The sequence below is a fragment of the Hippocampus zosterae genome, chromosome 11 (assembly GCF_025434085.1).
Source record: "Hippocampus zosterae strain Florida chromosome 11, ASM2543408v3, whole genome shotgun sequence".
NCBI classification, from domain to species: domain Eukaryota; kingdom Metazoa; phylum Chordata; class Actinopteri; order Syngnathiformes; family Syngnathidae; genus Hippocampus; species Hippocampus zosterae.
The window spans coordinates 23,063,194-23,081,039 of NC_067461.1; the positions used below are offsets into that span (position 1 = coordinate 23,063,194).

General features: G+C 42.4%; 1 protein-coding gene across 5 annotated transcripts in view; it reads right to left on the reverse strand.

Annotated features, from left to right (window-relative positions):
- Positions 1–17,846, reverse strand: part of piezo1 (piezo-type mechanosensitive ion channel component 1) — a 157,587-nt gene that overhangs the window by 101,314 nt on the left and 38,427 nt on the right. For all 5 annotated transcript variants that reach the window (XM_052080973.1, XM_052080974.1, XM_052080976.1 and 2 more), the window contains 5 exons: positions 14,128–14,341; positions 12,178–12,349; positions 6,740–6,847; positions 3,672–3,744; positions 3,110–3,213 (listed from right to left, as the gene is read on the reverse strand). In XM_052080973.1, coding sequence (XP_051936933.1) covers positions 3,110–3,213; positions 3,672–3,744; positions 6,740–6,847; positions 12,178–12,349; positions 14,128–14,341 — 671 coding nt within the window. The remainder of the gene's footprint in view (positions 1–3,109; positions 3,214–3,671; positions 3,745–6,739; positions 6,848–12,177; positions 12,350–14,127; positions 14,342–17,846) is intronic.

The window sequence follows — 17,846 nt, forward strand, 5'->3', positions numbered from 1 at the left end:
AAGGTAAAAGGTGGTGGTCGGAGCACTCGGGGCAGTGACCCCCAAACTAGATGAGTGGTTGAAACAGATCCCGGGAACAACATCGGACATCTCAGTACAGAAATGTGCAGGGCTGGGAACAGCAAGGATACTGCGCAGAACCCTCAAGCTTCCTGGCATCTGGTAGAGGACCCGAGCTGAATGAGGGACGGACACCACCCGAGGGGTGAGATGAGGATTTTTATATATATATATATATATATATACACTACAGCTGTCAATTTAGCGCGTTTTTATCAGCATTAATTTCAATGAATTTTAACATGATTACATTTTTTCTCGCGAGATTAACGCGGCACACGTCACAGCGGATTTTACATTGTTGTATAAATAAAACAACAAGCGTGCTGCAGAAGTCCACGCCCATGTCTGTTTTGCCAGCCATGGTAGCGCGAAACACCGAAAACCGATACTTAAAGGTTTATGAATGGAAAGTTTACTTTTAAAAAGTTGCCAGATAGTTCCACTGACAAGACCAAAGTTACATGGATGTTTTGCAGTCATAAACTTATTTATCATCATAGCACATTGAGTCTGAAATACCACTTAATGGCCAAGCACACAGCTGATGTGAGTACTCCGCCCCCTCGTCTAAGACAGACAGCTATGGATCATTTCAAAGCGAGGACAATGGATGACACGACGAAGCCATAGCTAAATGTATGGCGACTGCATGCAAGCCTGTCAACATTGTCCACAGCTTGACTCAAGCTGAAATCATTCGCATTGCATCTAACGACTCCACTAAGGATTGCCAGCAAGAGCCTCCATTAGAAGCTCTTTATAGAAATTGTACGTCGCGAAAAAGGCTAAGGTACACCAAGCGGGAGAAGACACTGTTTCGGGAGAGAAATAAGAGACTAGGTTGATGAGCCTGTAGTGCAGGGGTGCCCATTAGGTAGATCCTGATCTACCGGTAGATCTAAGACAGGTCCCGAGTAGATCTGAAGAGTGTCGAGGAGAAAAAAAACAACCATTTGTGTGTCTTTGTACATGTTATTAATATATTTTTTGTGTCATGTACGCTGCACCCAAATAATCCCATCAGTCTCATTTTCACAAAATAAATATTTAAAAAAATAAAATAAAGCAGGTCAGTCACCGGTAAATCTTGAATTTACGGTGGCGCCTGATTATGTTACCGGAAGTTGTTAGCGCTCAGCAGTCTGCAATTGCGGCTTGTGATAAGAGCTGTTGCGGTCTATCTTTTATCGTCATTCTTCTCATTCAGAGTTTGCTTCGTGTACAATTCACCGAGGGCACGGGCAAAGAATAGGAATCTAGGAGGGTCCAGGGAAGCACTTTAAAATGGTACTTGTGAGCTACGATAGTTAACATGCTGAAGTGCGTCGCATGCCTCAGGCTGCTTTTCATCATGGCGTGTGTGTGTGTGTGTGTGTGTGTGTGTGTGTGTGTGTGTGTGTGTGTGTGTGTGTGTGTGCGTGTGCGTGTGCATGTGTGTGTGTGTGTGTGTGTGCGCGTGCGTGTGCGTGCGCACGTCGGTAAGGGTAGATCCCGTGAGGTTAGTTGATCGAAAAGTAGATCTTGTTTGGGCACCCCTGCTCTAGTGAATAAAGAGCAGATAGCCTGTTGAGTACGATGTATGCCACTGACGCAATTGTTACTTGTTTAGAACTATTTTGTGTGGAAGGTTACAGTGTTCCGTGTCCATACAAATAAAGCGGATGGAGCTTCTCCGTGTTCGTTTGACAGTGACTGTGCGCTGAAGCACATCGCGAGTTCAGCAGGGCAGTCATAGCAAACACACTGTAAATAAGAAAACGTCTCCAGTGTTGTCATCGAACCAAGTGTAGTCATCCGAAATGATGTCTACACAAAACCGTAGCGAGACTTCCGCGCAAGAAGGACCAAAAGAATCAACATAGCCAGACTGCTGTGTTCAAAGCAAACTTGAGAAAAACGAAGTATGCAACCATAGCTTAAATCCACTATAAGCTGAGTACTAGTTTACCTTAGATTTGCACTTTATAATTTTATATTGCTCAGTTTTGATTCCTTAAAAAGAGCTGTTCAAGGAGCTGTTGTGTGGCAAAATATTTTTTTTCAATGTTGTTGATAGACAGTAATATTGTGTGAACGATTATGTGTGAATAACTGCTCCAAGTGAAAAATGTTGATTGAAAAAAAATTGAAAATCGTTGTTTCAGTAAATATTTGCATTTTGCACATAGAAAACTGATCCATGATTCCATGTTGACGAGAGCATTAAAACGGGATAAAATAGGACAAAAAAATCTAAAAGGAAAATAAGAAACGATAAAAAATGTGAGTAATGACGATTAATTTTGAGTTAGTTTATTATGACATTTGTGTTTTTAATTCGATTAAATATTTTGATTGTTTGACAGCTCTAATATACAGACACACACACACACACACACACACACACACACACACACCTCTCTTTCTATCAGAATCATCTTTAATAGACAAGTATGTAGAAACGCACACAAGGAAGTACAGGCTACACTTATATTGTCAAAAAGAAGCAACTACGATCAACAAGGTCATGTCCTGAAGGCGATCCAAAGCACTCATCCAAATGAACAAAAGAACCCAAATCTACAGCAGAATATGAAGGTTTTGTAATAGCCAGAGCACAGATCTGAATCCCATCTAACATTTTTGGGGTGATTGAAGAGGGCGGTGCAGAGGAGATGTCACTGCAATCTGACAGATTTTGAGCAGTTTGGCAAAAAACGAGTGCGGAAATATTTCCACATCAAGATATGCTGCACTGATATCGACTTCAACCTGAATACTGTTGATGAAAGCCAAAAGCGCAGCAATTATTAGTATTAGTTTGAGGGTGTGCACAGTAATGCAGGTGCGGATATTTTTCCACTTAAAATATTTCATTATTTTCTTCCATTGCATCGTACAGCTCATAGGTCACATTAAAGGCAAAAGCCTTCTTGATCTCATTTTTAACACCACGATAACCTGTCATTTGAACAAGTGTGTCTAGAGTTTCTATTTCCATTATGTCTTTTTGTCATGGAGTATGCCTTTTGGTAAATTTACCAGATTAGTTGATGTTGATAATTACCATCATTGCTATCAGAGCACAGACATAACTCTGCTGCATGATCTTCTTTCCCAGCATTAAAAATGGGTTTTCAGTCTGTCGGCCACCAGTTGCGTCACCAAAACCTGTCAAAGAAAAACACCTGTCAGTTTTGACTGTTATAAAACATGAGAGGACGATCATGAATCTATAATGCCTTCCATGTTAAAATACCCGGTCCCCAAGCTAACTAGCATCACAAAAGATGTGCAAGGGCACAGGAACCTGCGGGGGAGTCGAATTTGTACAATAAAGGTCACAATAAGGTTGTATGAAGTTGGAAGGAAGGGACGGACAGAGATAGAGAAAGAAAACACGATCAGAAAAGGAAATGCGGTTGGAGTGTTTATTTATGTAAGTATTGTCCGTAATTATGACTTCATTACTGTGTAAGCAGAGGTAAGTGATAGACTATGGCCCGTTCAGACTTCAAGTTGCATTGCTGCAGTTTCTCCTTGTGTGATTCCCATTTTTTTCTTCCTTCTTTTACAATGTCCTTCAAGAAATAGAACATAACATACTCTATAATGCAAAAAAAACATACCAAGTTGTGTTGGACTTTCTTCCGACCCAGTTTCTTCATGACTGCGCTCTCTTCCCACACACATGAGCATGAGCTGATACATGGAGGAAATAAAAAAAACATTACCTGACTCACTCCCCTTCAAAAGTATCAAATCAGTGAAGCCAATTCTTTTATTTGTGCACTGGTGGCCACTGTGGAAGTGCTACAAAAAATGGCGGTACCTGTCCATGTCCAGCATTCAAATAAAGCATGCAGAACTTATGCAAATACATTAATCCCTTGTTTATCGCGGTTAATGAGGACCAAAAGCACACGCGATAAACGAAAATCCACGAAGTAGCGAACCCCCCCTCCATATAGGTACATGTACATAATATTTATAAGGCCAAATTTAATGGTATACATGCATGTACAAGTAAATTTTGAAGTAATTAACATGACTTAATGCTGTATACTCATAGATTTACACATGTATAAGTTAGGTTAGTTTATGAATAATATATATATATATATATATATATATATATATATATATATATATATATATATATATATATATATATATATATATATATATATATATATATATATTCATTCATTCATTCATCTTCCGAACCGCTTGATCCTCACTAGGGTCGCGGGGGGTGCTGGAGCCGATCCCAGCTGTCTCCGGGCAGTAGGCGGGGGACACCCTGAATCGGGTGCCAGCCAATCGCAGGGCACACAGAGACGAACAACCATTCACGCTCACACTCACACCTCGGGACAATTTAGAGTGTTCAATCAGCCTGCCACGCATGTTTTTGGAATGTGGGAGGAAACCGGAGCACCCGGAGAAAACCCACGCAGACCCGGGGAGAACATGCAAACTCCACACAGGGAGGCTGGAGCCGGAATCGAACCCGGTACCTCTGCACTGTGAAGCCAACGTGCTAACCACTGGGCTACCGGGCCGCCCTATATATATATATATATATATACAGTATATATATATATATATATATATATATATATATATATATATATATATATATATATATATATATATATATATATATATATATATATATATATATATATTTTTTTTTTTAAGTCTACAAAAAGTCTGCAAACGGTCTGCGAGAAGCTGTGAAAGTCAGCAAAACAACAGCGAGTGACATAGAGCAACATATACTGTACAGTACTGTACTACATGTATATGGATTTTTTTTTTATTAATATGTTTTTAAAAAATCCGCGATGCACTGAAGCCGCGATAAACAAACCACGAAATAGCAAGGGATCACTGTACCATTAGAATTTACTTTTACAAAATCATAATAAACTGGAACAATCAACGTCCCACAATGGAGAGTGGAAAAAAAAATATTCTCATTAAGGGTCCTGGTCAAGACAGGTGGCAGATAATTGCCCAATAGACAATAAACAACTATACTACAATAAGCACACTGCACACAGTAGTGTGGTAGACATTATACAGGCTTGAAATACATAACAGAAAAAAAGAAAATTGTTAAAATAAAATAAGTCAAATAAAAAGGGACCAAGTTAAAAGCAGTTGCATTGTTATGTCATGAAATATAAAAAAAAATACTTAGTTGGATGAATTGGTTATTTAATGTGGCGAGAAAATTATTCGAAACAAATGGAGCAGATGATGAAAAAGCTGTTTTACAAAGTTCTGTTCCTGTGGCTAATAGCATTTTTTTCTGATGTCCACATCCTGTAAACAGAATTATCATAAGAAATCAAGTTTGTAGTTTACCCATAAGTGCTTTAGTAATAAAATGCACTGCATGGGTCTTAATTCTAATGTAGAACGAGTACATTTTCCTCCACGATGGTACATTTTCCTCCAGAGTGCAATGGTGGGTTTTATCAGGTGCATGTGCAATGCTGCGTAGGGCTGAGTGGGGGACCACATTTTTTAATTGTTGTTGTTGTTGGTTTTATTTTTTTGAACAAAAGATGAAGCAGAATGCAGAGTGAGACAGTGATCAACAAGTGAGCACGTCCGCATCACAGTGCAGAGGTACAGTGTTTGATTCCAGCCCCAGCTATCTTGTCTTGTACTTGTAAATTTATTTATTTATTTATTTTTGGGTTTATGTGTATGGATGTACTTTCTCTTCATTTTTTCTCAGCCATTTTTCTCAAATTTGTGCCATTTTTGACCATTTTGACAAATTGTTGAAGGCCTACAGAAAAATGAGTTCTGTAGCTGACTATATAAGGATAGAACCTACCAAAAGAAAGTGTTGTGAACGCTGCAAGGTTGAAATTGTGTGAGCGTGAGTGCAGATGGTTGTGAGTCTATGTGTGCCCTGTGATTGTCTGGCGACCAGTTCAGGGTGCCCCTGCCTACTGCCCAAAGACGGCTGGAATAGGCTCCAGCACGCCCCGCGACCCTTGGAGGATTAAGCGGGTCAGAAAATGGATGGATGAATGGATGAGTTGTGTTACAGTAAATTAATGATCACATTTAATACAATTTTCAACCATATTTATCCTCACGTGTTCATAATGTCACTTATGTCACTCTTCATTTCAAATACAAAGTGTGATAAAATAGCAAACACTGAAGCCATAATGTATTTTGGAAAAATACCGATTGTTACCAAAAAAAATGCACTGTATGTACCAGTACATTGATTTCTGGATAATGCAGTCAATTTGGACCAATTCACAAAATAAAAAGTGGCATAAATTCTTTGAAAGTCATGTTCATTTTATTCACGGTACAAGTCTTTTACCACTGACATACTACATTTTTATGTGTAAATGATTTTATATATATTTTTGGACATACCTACATAGTGTAACTCATTATGTTCTTGGATTGTGGACAAGTGTAGTACTGTTTTGGCTTCCGTGTGAATATCTGACATTGCTCATCGCGGTTCAAGCAATGCTCAGGGAGTTTATGTGAATGCTTAGATGCATGGAAAATTAGAAGGAACATTTACTGTCACATATATAGACGGTAACAGAAAACTAGCCTTGAAAGCTTCACAAATTAGAATAGTAATTAAAACCAAATCATATATATTTTTAAATCATATGTGCAAATACAGTCATGAGTTCACCTGTGTGTCATCTTCACAGTCGTCCCTCTTTTGAATCCATGAGCTCAACTCTACCATCTCCTCTTTTGGCTCATTTGCATTTTTGAGTTGCCGTTGCTTATCTTCATCCTCAGGAAAATACAAAAAAATAAAAAATAAAAAACGATGACAAACTGCGATACATCTCCAAATGTCTCAATTACAATTTGGACTTCAACCAACAATTTGGTCAAAGACATTGTGGGGCTTAAACCAAGCAATATGTCAGAAAATCCTGTGGCATTCATTGAGCATCTAATCACTGGGCGAGATGTGAAGTGAAGAGGAAAGTGGCCATGGTCAAACAGAAGGCATATGAGGAGTTAAACGAGAGGTTAGACACAAAGGAAGGTGAAAAAGAGTTGTACAGGTTGGCGAGACAGAGAAATCAGGTTGATGAGCCATACAATGAAGGTTTGGGAAAGAGTAGTTGAAGCCAGGTTGAGACAGGAAGTGGAAATTTATGAACAGCAGTATGGTTTCATGCCAAGGAAGAGCACCACAGATGCAATCTTTGCCCTGAGGATGCTGATAGAGAAGTACAGGGAAGGTAGGAAGGAGCTGCACTGTGTATTTGTAGATCCGTGTTCAGCTGTGCTAAATTCTTTTGAGACTGTGTCCTTGACGCTTTTGGAGGTTGTAGTTCGCCAGACGAAGCCATCTGGCTCCCCCTGCGACTTCCTTCCCCCGCATTTCCTTCAGGAGGTTCTCCCGAGTGTTGGTGCATCGGTCTTGGACATCATCAACAGCTGCCTCTCTTCTGGTATAGTTGCCCAACAGTTTAAACATGCCGTGGTCCAACCCTTGATCAAGAAACCTGGTCTTGATCCAGATGTGCTCTCAAGTTTCAGGCCCATTTCCAAACCGCCTTTCATTTCAAAAATTCTGGAAAAAGTGGTGCACATGCAGTTGAAAGTTTTCTAGGATGAACATTTTTTTTTCCATTGATGGCGCCCGAGTAGGCAGCCTTCGGCAAGTGCTCTTCAAGAGCCTTGCTTTTTTGTTCTTTTTTGCTGTTTTTGTCTTTTGTTTTGTCACATGTTGTTTGTTGTTTCATTGTGTGGACCTGATATGGACTGTTTTCAGCGCTTTTTGGCCACGACATTCGTCAAAGGAGCAGTATCTGTGCTTGGTGGTTGCGCCTTCTCGGCAGCACGCCTGTACCAGCACAGATTTTGATTGGGAGGAATGTCGGCGCCGTTGACTGTCGGTGCTGGACAGACCTGGGGCGCTTGTGTTTTTTGCGCCAGTAATGGGCAGCATTTTTCACAACCCCGATTTGTTCAGTGGCTATGTCAGCGCTGTTGGACAGTTGGCGTTGGTGCGGCTGGATGGATGGCCGCTGAAGTTGAGGATGAGGAGAGAGGAGCGTTGGCGAAGAGCGCCGATGCGTATTTGGAACCGTGAGTCGCCGCTTGGAATTGAAATGAATTTCCATGGGACAGGAGAAGTGAACCAATCTCTTTTTTCGTCAATGGATTCTACAGCTTCTTGTTGACTTTGAAACTTAGCTTGTAGCCGACGTGTGCACAGTTTGAGCATGACGTCTCTGATCCACTGGTTAAAGGACACTTTGATTCTCTCCTCTTTCATCTCAAACTGCTTCAAACAACAAAGCGTGTGACGGAAAAGTGGTTAGGACTGCACGACTGTCCGTGTTTTATGTTATGTGTTGTGTTTATTATTTTACTTTATGTTAACTGTTTTGTAAAGCGCTTTGTTACAGCTCCCGCTGTTGTGAAAGCACTATATAAATCAGCATGTATTGTATTGTATAACATCTTGGAGGTCTTCCAGTCAGGTTTCAAGACGATGCATAGCACGGAGTCAGCCCTGTTATGCGTTTCTAATGACATCCTCCTTGCAAATGACACTGGAGACCACGTCTAGTTTTATTGGACTTAACTGCAGCATTTGATACAGTGGATCACAGTATTCTGCTGACTTGTTTGCAGCACTTGGTGGGCATTGGCGGTAGTGCTCTTGAGTGGTTTAGGTCCTATTTAGCTGACAGAACCATTTGTGTCAGCCTTGGCTGCTCTGAGTCACGCACTGCTCCCCTGTCATGTGGTGTTCCACAGGGCTCTATTCTGGGGCCTCTGCTGTTCTTGCTGTATCTGCTCCCACTGGGCTCCATCTTAAGGAAACATGGGATTCCCTTCCACTGCTATGCAGATTACTGCCAGATTTATGTCCCAATAAGCAAAAAAGACGCCTTCTCGTTAAGGCCACTTCTGTCCTGTCTGGAAGGAATCAAAACCTGGATGGCACATTTCTTGAATTTCAATGAAAAGAAGACAGAGGTGATCCTGTTTGGTCCCAGTGCCCCTTGTACATCCCATCCTGTAGACTTGGGCCCCCTGTCTCCTTATCTTAAGTCAACAGTCTCAAACTTGGACCTTAAACTGAACAGTGATTTCAAACTTGACCGGCAAATTGGTGCCGTTGTTAAATCCAGCTTTTCACCTTTGACAGCTGGCCAAAGTAAAACCTCTCATGAACACTTTGAGACAGTAATTCATGCCTTTGTCACATCCCAGCCCGATTACTGCAATTCCCTTTACTTTGGAGTCAGCCAGTTCTCCATTAAGCTCCTTCAGCTGGTCCAGAATGCCGCTGCCCGCCTCTTGACTGGTACTCATAAGAGGGAGCACATAACGCCGACTCTGGCATCCCTTCACTGGCTCCCCATACATTTTAGAGTTATTTTCAAGATCCTCTTATTTGTTTTTAAATCTCTAAATGACCTTGCGCCACCTTACCTCTCTGAGCTCATCCGCCCCTACACACCTGCCCGCCGCCTTAGGTCTGCGGACCCGACATTATTAGAAGTACCAAGACTTAAACTGAGGCTTAGAGGGGATCGAGCCTTTTCTGTTGCTGGTCCCTCTCTCTCTGGAATGACCTCCCACTGAACATTCGGCAAGCCTCCTCGCTGCCCATCTTCAAATCCGTCATCAAAACTCACTTGTATTCTTTGGCATTCGACTCAGCATGACTGAGATTTTATCTTGGTTTTACTGTTCGGTGCTTTCTACTGTCTTTGTTACCTATTTGTTAATAATAATAATAATAATACATCACATTTGTAAGCGCCTTTCACAACACTCAAGGACACTGTACAGCCAAGACCAATAGTAAAACACAGATAAAATAATAAATAAAGAAAGAAAGATTTAAGGCGGGTAGGCAAGTCTGAATAGGTGGGTTTTGAGCTGGGTTTTGAATAAGGAAAGAGAGTCAATATTACGAATGTTGGGAGGAAGTGAGTTCCAGAGTTCCAGTGTTTTACTGTTTATTATATACTAGCTGGTTCGCCGCCCTCCGGGCAGCTCATCAGCTAGTTCCTGCGGAAGGCTGGTAAGGTGGTGGTTCGCCGCCCTCCGGGCGGCTCATCAGCTAGTTCCTGCGGAAGGCTGGTAAGGTGGGCCTTCGGCCCACAAAAGTGTTGTTGCTTGGTTCAACTTTTTGTTCATCTTCATTGCTTATCGCGAAAATAAAGAGATGTTTAGCTCTACTAAATAACTAACAATTTCATTGCAATGCTTGTGGGTAGACAACATTTTTTCGCTAAGATGCCCGCTCGATCGTAGTGAGCCACTGTCTGAGCGGCGCAGTGGCGGCGCGCCGCGGTGAGGTAGGTACGTTTTGAAAAGGGATAGACGGAAGGACAGACCGCGTGCGGGACGACGCGCAATATATATATAGATGTTACGCTCCATGTACAGCACTTTGTATGCAGCGATGGCTGTTCGAAAGTGCTCTATAAATACAATTGAATTGAATTGAATTTAGAGAAGGCTTATGACAAGGTGCCAAGAGAGGAATTGTGGTTCTGTATGAGGAAGTCAGGGGTTGCAGAGAAATACGTTAGGTTGGTGCAGGACATGTATGAGAATAGTACAACAGTGTGTGCAGTTGGACGGACAGAAGACTTCAAGGTGGAGGAAGGACTGCATCAAGTCAAGTCAAGTCAACAGTATTTATAGAGCACTTTCAAACAGCCATCGCTGCATACAAAGTGCTGTACATGGAGAGATTTAACATACACAATAAACAATAAGACTAATCGGTACTAAAGGCGGTAGAAAGCACCAAGCAGTAAAATCAAGAACAAATCAAGGATTGTCCATGAGTCCCTTCTTGTTTGCTTTGGTGATGGATAAATTACTCAGATTATTCAGACTTGCCTACCCACCTTAAATCATTCTTTCTTTATTTATTATTTTATCTGTGTTTTACTATTGGTCTTGGCTGTACAGTGTCCTTGAGTGTTGTGGAAGGTGCTTACAAATGTGATGTATTCATTCATTCATCTTCCGTACCGCTTGATCCTCACTAGGGTTGCGGGGGGTGCTGGAGCCCATCCCAGCCGTCTCCGGGCAGTAGGCGGGGGACACCCTGAATCGGTTGCCAGCCAATCGCAGGCCACACATGGACGAACAACCATCCACGCTCACACTCACACCTAGGGACAATTTAGAGTGTTCAATCAGCCTGCTGTGCATATTTTTGGAATGCGGGAGAAAACCGGAGCACCCGGAGAAAACCCACGCAGGCCCGGGGAGAACATGCAAACTCCACACAGGGAGGCCGGAGCTGGAATCGAACCCGGTACCTCTGCACTGTGAAGCCGACGTGCTAACCACTGGACTACCGGGCCGCCCATGTGATGTATTATTATTATTATTATTATTATTATTATTGACAGATGAGGTCAGACAGGAGTCGCCCTGAACTATGATGTTTGCAGATGACATTGTGATAGGTAGTGAGGGTAGGCAGCAGCTACAAGTAAACCTAGAAAGGTGGAGGTTTGCACTAGAGAAGAGGAATGAAGGTCAGTCGTAGTAAGACAGAGTAATGTGCACCATCCAGGAATTTATTTCAGAGAGAGAGAGAGAGAGAGAGAGAGAGAGAGATTTGACGGTTTTGAAAGTATTCACTTTACTTAAATTTCGGCGAAGGTATTTTTACATATGCATTGCATTTAAAATAAAGTTTCAGAAAATATTAGGATTAAGATATCTTTGTTTATCCGCGACCCGGCGGTAGAAGATGGCTGAATATCTTTGTTAACATTCAAGTCAATTCTTCTTTTGCAAAAGTTCAACAATGAAATAACCTTTATCCGATTCAATTGAAGTTACCGCCTTCCCATGACATGTGACTCTTTTTTTTCATAAGTGTGGAAATGAAATCAGCATGATAATGTGTAAGTGTTTAATTTTTCTTGCCTGGCAAGATCAGCACCCCTGAACCTCTTATCCTAGAATCACCACTGATAAGATAAGGACTCAAAGTTTTGAGACAAATATGGAATTGCAAACTCATAATCCAAGTAGTACTGATCAATCACTTGTATGTTTTAAATTTGAATAACAGCCAGGACCTATCAAGAGAAAGCAAGCAAAATATACCTGTTTAAGTGTTCCATGACATACTGTCTTCAGAACCATTGCCGAGTTAATGTAGAGAAGGAAGAGTATTCCTGGATTAACATACACTGGCCAGTCATATTCAGTGTTAAGGCTGAAGTCATGCGGTGTTGAGCAATTTCCAGGTTTGATAATGTCCTTCAGACCAAAGAGCCTTGATAGGAACAAAGAAAAAAGAAAATATGCAAAGATCAGACTGATTGGTTACATGAGTAAATTGCCTTTTATGACTAATACTGGAGTACTGAGTATAGATTGGAATGCATCTATGCGACCACTTAGCCGTGGTCAGGTCGCAGTCACTTGGGCACGGAAGCCCAGACTTCTCTCTTCCTAGCAACTTCATCCAGCTCTTCCGGGGGGAGTTTGAACTCCCATCTACGGCAGAACTTTGACCATGTTCTGAGCAAAGCAGGGCATGTTGAGTCTGAGTGTACCATATTCCACATTCCATTGCTGAGGCAGCCAACTAGAGCTGCGGCTGCAAGTTGGTCGTGCCTGTATTGGTGGACACCAGCAATAAGTGATGCCGTCAGTCCTATGAGGCCTTTTTGACCTAATCCTAATCTTGAGGCACCTGATCGGCTTTGGTGGATGCTGTGGCAAAAACACGGCCATGGGAGGAGTTCTGTGATGCCATGGAGAAAGAATTCCTGACAACTTTGAGGGAATTGTGGTCTGCTGTTGAGCATCTCAGGAGGGGGAAGCAATGCACCATCAACACTGTGTATAATGAGGATGGGGTGCCACTTGACCTTGACTCGGCACGTTGTGAGTTGGAAGGAAGAATACTTGGAAGACTTCAATTCCACCGACAAGCATTTCTGTGACGAAGCATGGTCTCGGGACTTCAAGGCAGGCTCTCCTGTCTCTGGGGTAGAGGTCATCAAAGTGGTTAAAAACCTCCTTTATGGAGGGGGTCCAAGGGTAGATGAGATCCGCCCAGCATTCCTAAAAGCTATGGATATTATGCGACTGTCTTGTCTTAACATATCTCTCTGTAATGTCGCATGGAGATTCAGGATAGCGCTTGGCGGACAGGGATGGTGATCCTCCTGTTTGAAAACAAAATCCTCCAACTAGAGGGAGAACAAGATCCTCAGCCTCCATAGCAGGGTCAATTCAGGGTGCTGGAGAGTCTCAGATTCTGGAAGAGATGTGTGGTTTCTATCCTGGCCATGGAAGGGTGGAACAGCTACACTTTCTCATCAGGTCCTCAAGTCATGGTAGATGGCCCAAACCCTTTTCATGCGTTTTGTGACTTCAGAGGAGAAATTCGATTATGACTCTCTCGGTGTTCTGAGGGTGGTGCTTCGGGCTCATCTCAATCGACTAATTGCACATTCCTAGATCTTTGTTCCTCGCGCCTCTGTTTACATGGTAGCATCTCCCACTAGAAATTGAACCTAAATGGATTGACTGTGAGGAGGGCGTGTAAAGCAGTCATCCATTGTGAAACCGTAATTTCATGTACTGATATCAAAAAAGAGGATCATTGTTATTCCGGTTAGTCCGTAAATGAGCTGCCGTCATTATTTCAGGCCGGCCCAGTCTGTTCGAGTCGTCTGCAACAGCCAAACGGTGTCAAGAACAGACGTACTTGTACTATGTCACACGCAAGCGACGCACACATGACACGCTGCCAAATAGCAAAGGGAAAAAAATACTCAAACAGTGTTGGACACCTTTCAGTCCCACAGATCTCAGTGATGTGTCCCATATTTTCATTTCACCAATCGCTACGTTGTGCGTGTGTCTGTTGTTATTATTTCGTTTATTTGGTTGCGTGTCAGCTTGTGCAGTGCCTGTGTGTGATGTGTAAATTACCTTCTCAACACCAATTGACTGTCGTCATTGAGGGACAGAGTGGGTTCAGTGGATTACCTTGGTGAAAATTAGGACTGTCCAAAAATGGCCTGTGTGTAATCTTACCTTGCCCACAGACTGTGGGGTGGAAAAAGAACCTGGGCCAGGAGACACTGGTAGAGGTACAGACAAACAATGTGGCCAGCAGTGAAGAAGCCCACCATCACATACAGAGTGTTGAAACCCAGGTGAGTAATTGGAAGGTGACATGCCCACCATGTGCAGACACCAATGAAAAGTAGGAAGTAGATGGCTGAGAAAGCAGATGGCAATGTGATTCCTGGAGAGAACAGAATGAACATCATTAAATAATAATAATCCATCCATCCATCCATCCATCCATTTTCTGAACCGCTTAATCCTCACTAGGGTCGCGGGGGGTGCTGGAGCCTATCCCAGCCGTCTTCGGGCAGTAGGCGGGGGACACCCTGAATCAGTTGCCAGCCATAATACTTAAAAAAAAAAAAAAAGCTTCAAGATATCATTCTAGACATGAACATTTGGATCCCTACAGTGTTGCCAACAAATACTTTTTCGGAGGAGCTGAATATGAGCCGAGAGCCTAAGCCCTCACATTTCACTTTATTATTTCTTATTATTCATGTTTGTATACAGACACGTTTACTAATTTTGTTAGTGTCATTTTTGTCCCATGCTTCTCTGACCATTTGTTTGCCTCTGCAATGGTAGTAGGTGATGATGTGGTCATTTTTGGTATTGTAATTACAAGTTGCTTTCTGGTAGTTTTACAATGGGAAAGGGATACTTTTAAGGCCTTGTGCGTCTAGTTTTAATTATTGCACAAAGGACATTTGAAACAGCACAATCAGGTATTCCAACACAATACTTTTCCCGATTTTACTGAGAAGGTCCTCATGGAATAGTCAGTTCTGATGGATTGCATTGACAAAAGTGTTTGAAATACTTGAACTCAGTACAACTCTGTGCTCTACTCAGCATTATGTCAAGTTTTCAAGTGAGGTACCGGTAAATTATAAACCGTCCGAAAGTCAGAGAGGAAAAAATACATGTGTCCTGGTTTTCTCTGGCACTGGACATGTCATTCAATCGACTTTCTGGGATGTCCTCACCCATCTACTTTTCCCATGTGTTCTTCACATGCAGAGTTAATCAATTTCTGGAGTTCTACATCCAACTACAGTGATCCCTCGCTACTTCACGATTTACTTATTGTGCATTCAGTGCATCACGCGTTTTCCCCCCAATGTACTGTATTCCGAAAAAAAAAGCCGAATGACTCAGAGGTTTTGTGTTTGGCTGTGTGCATGATTGGTTCCCGATGCGACGTCGCCCAATGACAGCATGAGTGGATTAATCCCGTGAGCTAATTGGCTGTGCATCTTCTGAGCTGATTGGCTGTGCATCTTCGCAGTCCCCCCCACCCCCAGCACCTTCCCTTGTGTCTAGTCCAGGGGTGCCCAAACTTTTCAGATCGAAGATCTACTTTTCGATCAACTAACCTCACTGGATCCACCCTTACCGACGTGCGCGCGCACACGCACACACACACACACACACACACACACACACACATGCCATGATGAGAAACAGCCTGAAACTGAGGCATGCGACGCACTTCAGCATGTTAACTATCGTAGCTCACAAGTACCATTTTAAAGTGCTTCCCTGGACCCTCCTAGATTCCTATTCTTTGCCTGTGCCCTCGGTGAATTGTACACGAAGCAAACTCTGAATGAGAAGAATGACGATAAAAGATAGACCGCAACAGCTCTTATCACAAGCTGCAATTGCAGACTGCTGAGCGCTAACAACTTCCGGTGACATAATCAGGCGCCACCATAAATTCAAGATTTACATGCTTTATTTTTTTTTTATATTTATTTTGTGAAAATGAGACTGATAGGATGATTAGGGTGCAGCGTACATGACAAAAAAATATATTACTAACATCTACACTGTTTGTTTTTCTCCTCGACACTCTTCAGATCTACTCGGGACCTACCTAATGGGCACCCCTGGTCTCGTCACTTGGTTTCCTCTCTGATCAATCCTCTTCTCTTCCATTGTTTGAATGTGGCATCTTGTATCATCCCACCCGATCTAAATACATTTAATTCTCTTCACACCTCAAGTATTTTACATATTCCATACCACATCGGTAGGAAAATGTCTATAATTGGGCTCAATTCTATTTATTTTCCAAGAGGGGGTATTAGATTCCTTCTCAACAATGTTTGAATGTGATAATTAACAGTGTCTGAAATCAATTCAATGTTCTTCCATTTTGCTACGTAGTGGATTAAACCGTCCGAAAGTCAGAGAGGAAAAAATACCTCCCTCACGACCCTCACGACCACTTTATTAGGTACACTTGTCCAACTGCACGTTGACACGTAATTTCTAATCAGCCAATCACATGACGCCAACTCAGTGCAGACATGGTCAAGACAATCTCCACAACCAGCTTTAGCGTTTACAGAGAATGGTCCGAAAAAGAAAAACTATCCAGTGAGCGGCACTTCTGTGGGCAGAAATGCCTTGTTGATGCCAGAGGTCAGAGGAGAATGGCCAGACTGGTTCGAGGTGATAGAACGGCAACAGTGACTCAAATAACCACCCGTTACAACCAAGGTAGGCAGAAGAGCATCTTTGAATGCACAGTACGTCACACTTTGAGGCAGATGGGCTACAGCAGCAGAAGACCACGCCGGGTGCCACTCCTTTCAGCTAAGAACAGGAAACTGAGGCTACAATTTGCACAAGCTCATCGAAATTGGACAATAGAAGATTGGAAAAACATTGCCTGGTCTGATGAGTCTCGATTTCTGCTGCGACATTCGGATGGTAGCATGGATCCATCCTGCCTTGTATCAACAGTTCAGGCTGGTGGTGGTGGTGTAATGGTATGGGGAACATTTTCTTGGCACTCTTTGGGCCCCTTGGAACCAATTGAGCATCGTTGCAACGCCACAGCCTACCTAAGTACTGTTGCTGACCATGTCCATCCCTTTATGACCACAATGTACCCAACTTCTGATGGCTACTTTCAGCAGGATAATGCGCCATGTCATAAAGCTGGAATCATCTCAGACTGTTTTCTTGAACATGACAATGAGTTCACTGTACTCAAATGGCCTCCACAGTCACCAGATCTCAATCCAATAGAGCATCTTTGGGATGTGGTGGGACGCAAAATTCGCATCATGGATGTGCAGCCGACAAATCTGCGCCAACTGTGTGATGCCATGATGTCAATATGGACCAAACTCTCTGAGGAATGCTTCCGGGACCTTGTTGAATCTATGCCACGAAGAATTGAGGCAGTTCTGAAGGCAAAAGGGGGTCCAACCCGTTACTAGCATGGTGTACCTAATAAAGTGGGCGGTGAGTGTCCAATACAATACGAGTGGACGTATCCGCCCTTTTTCAGAATATACCCTTAGGTTAAGACGGGGCTGTCCTACTTTTTCTTTAATCAGCTGAAGGGTGTAATACATTATTCTAGTCTTCTTGCCTTCCCATACAAATTATGATATTCATCAAGTACATTTAATAAATTGTGAATTTGGGATGGCCGCCGGAAATAACTGAAACAAGAACAAAAGTCAATATTAATTTTCACCATATTACTTCATAAAATCCTCATGGATGTATGGACCATTTGTCACTACCGCTCCTCATATTTTCATTTGTGTTGTGGTATTTTTTTCCGTACAAATACGCAATGCCCATGGTTATTTTTAATCTCATAATATATCAGCGTCTTCGCCCCCCGTGTTATTTGTAGTTCACTGTATGTGTGT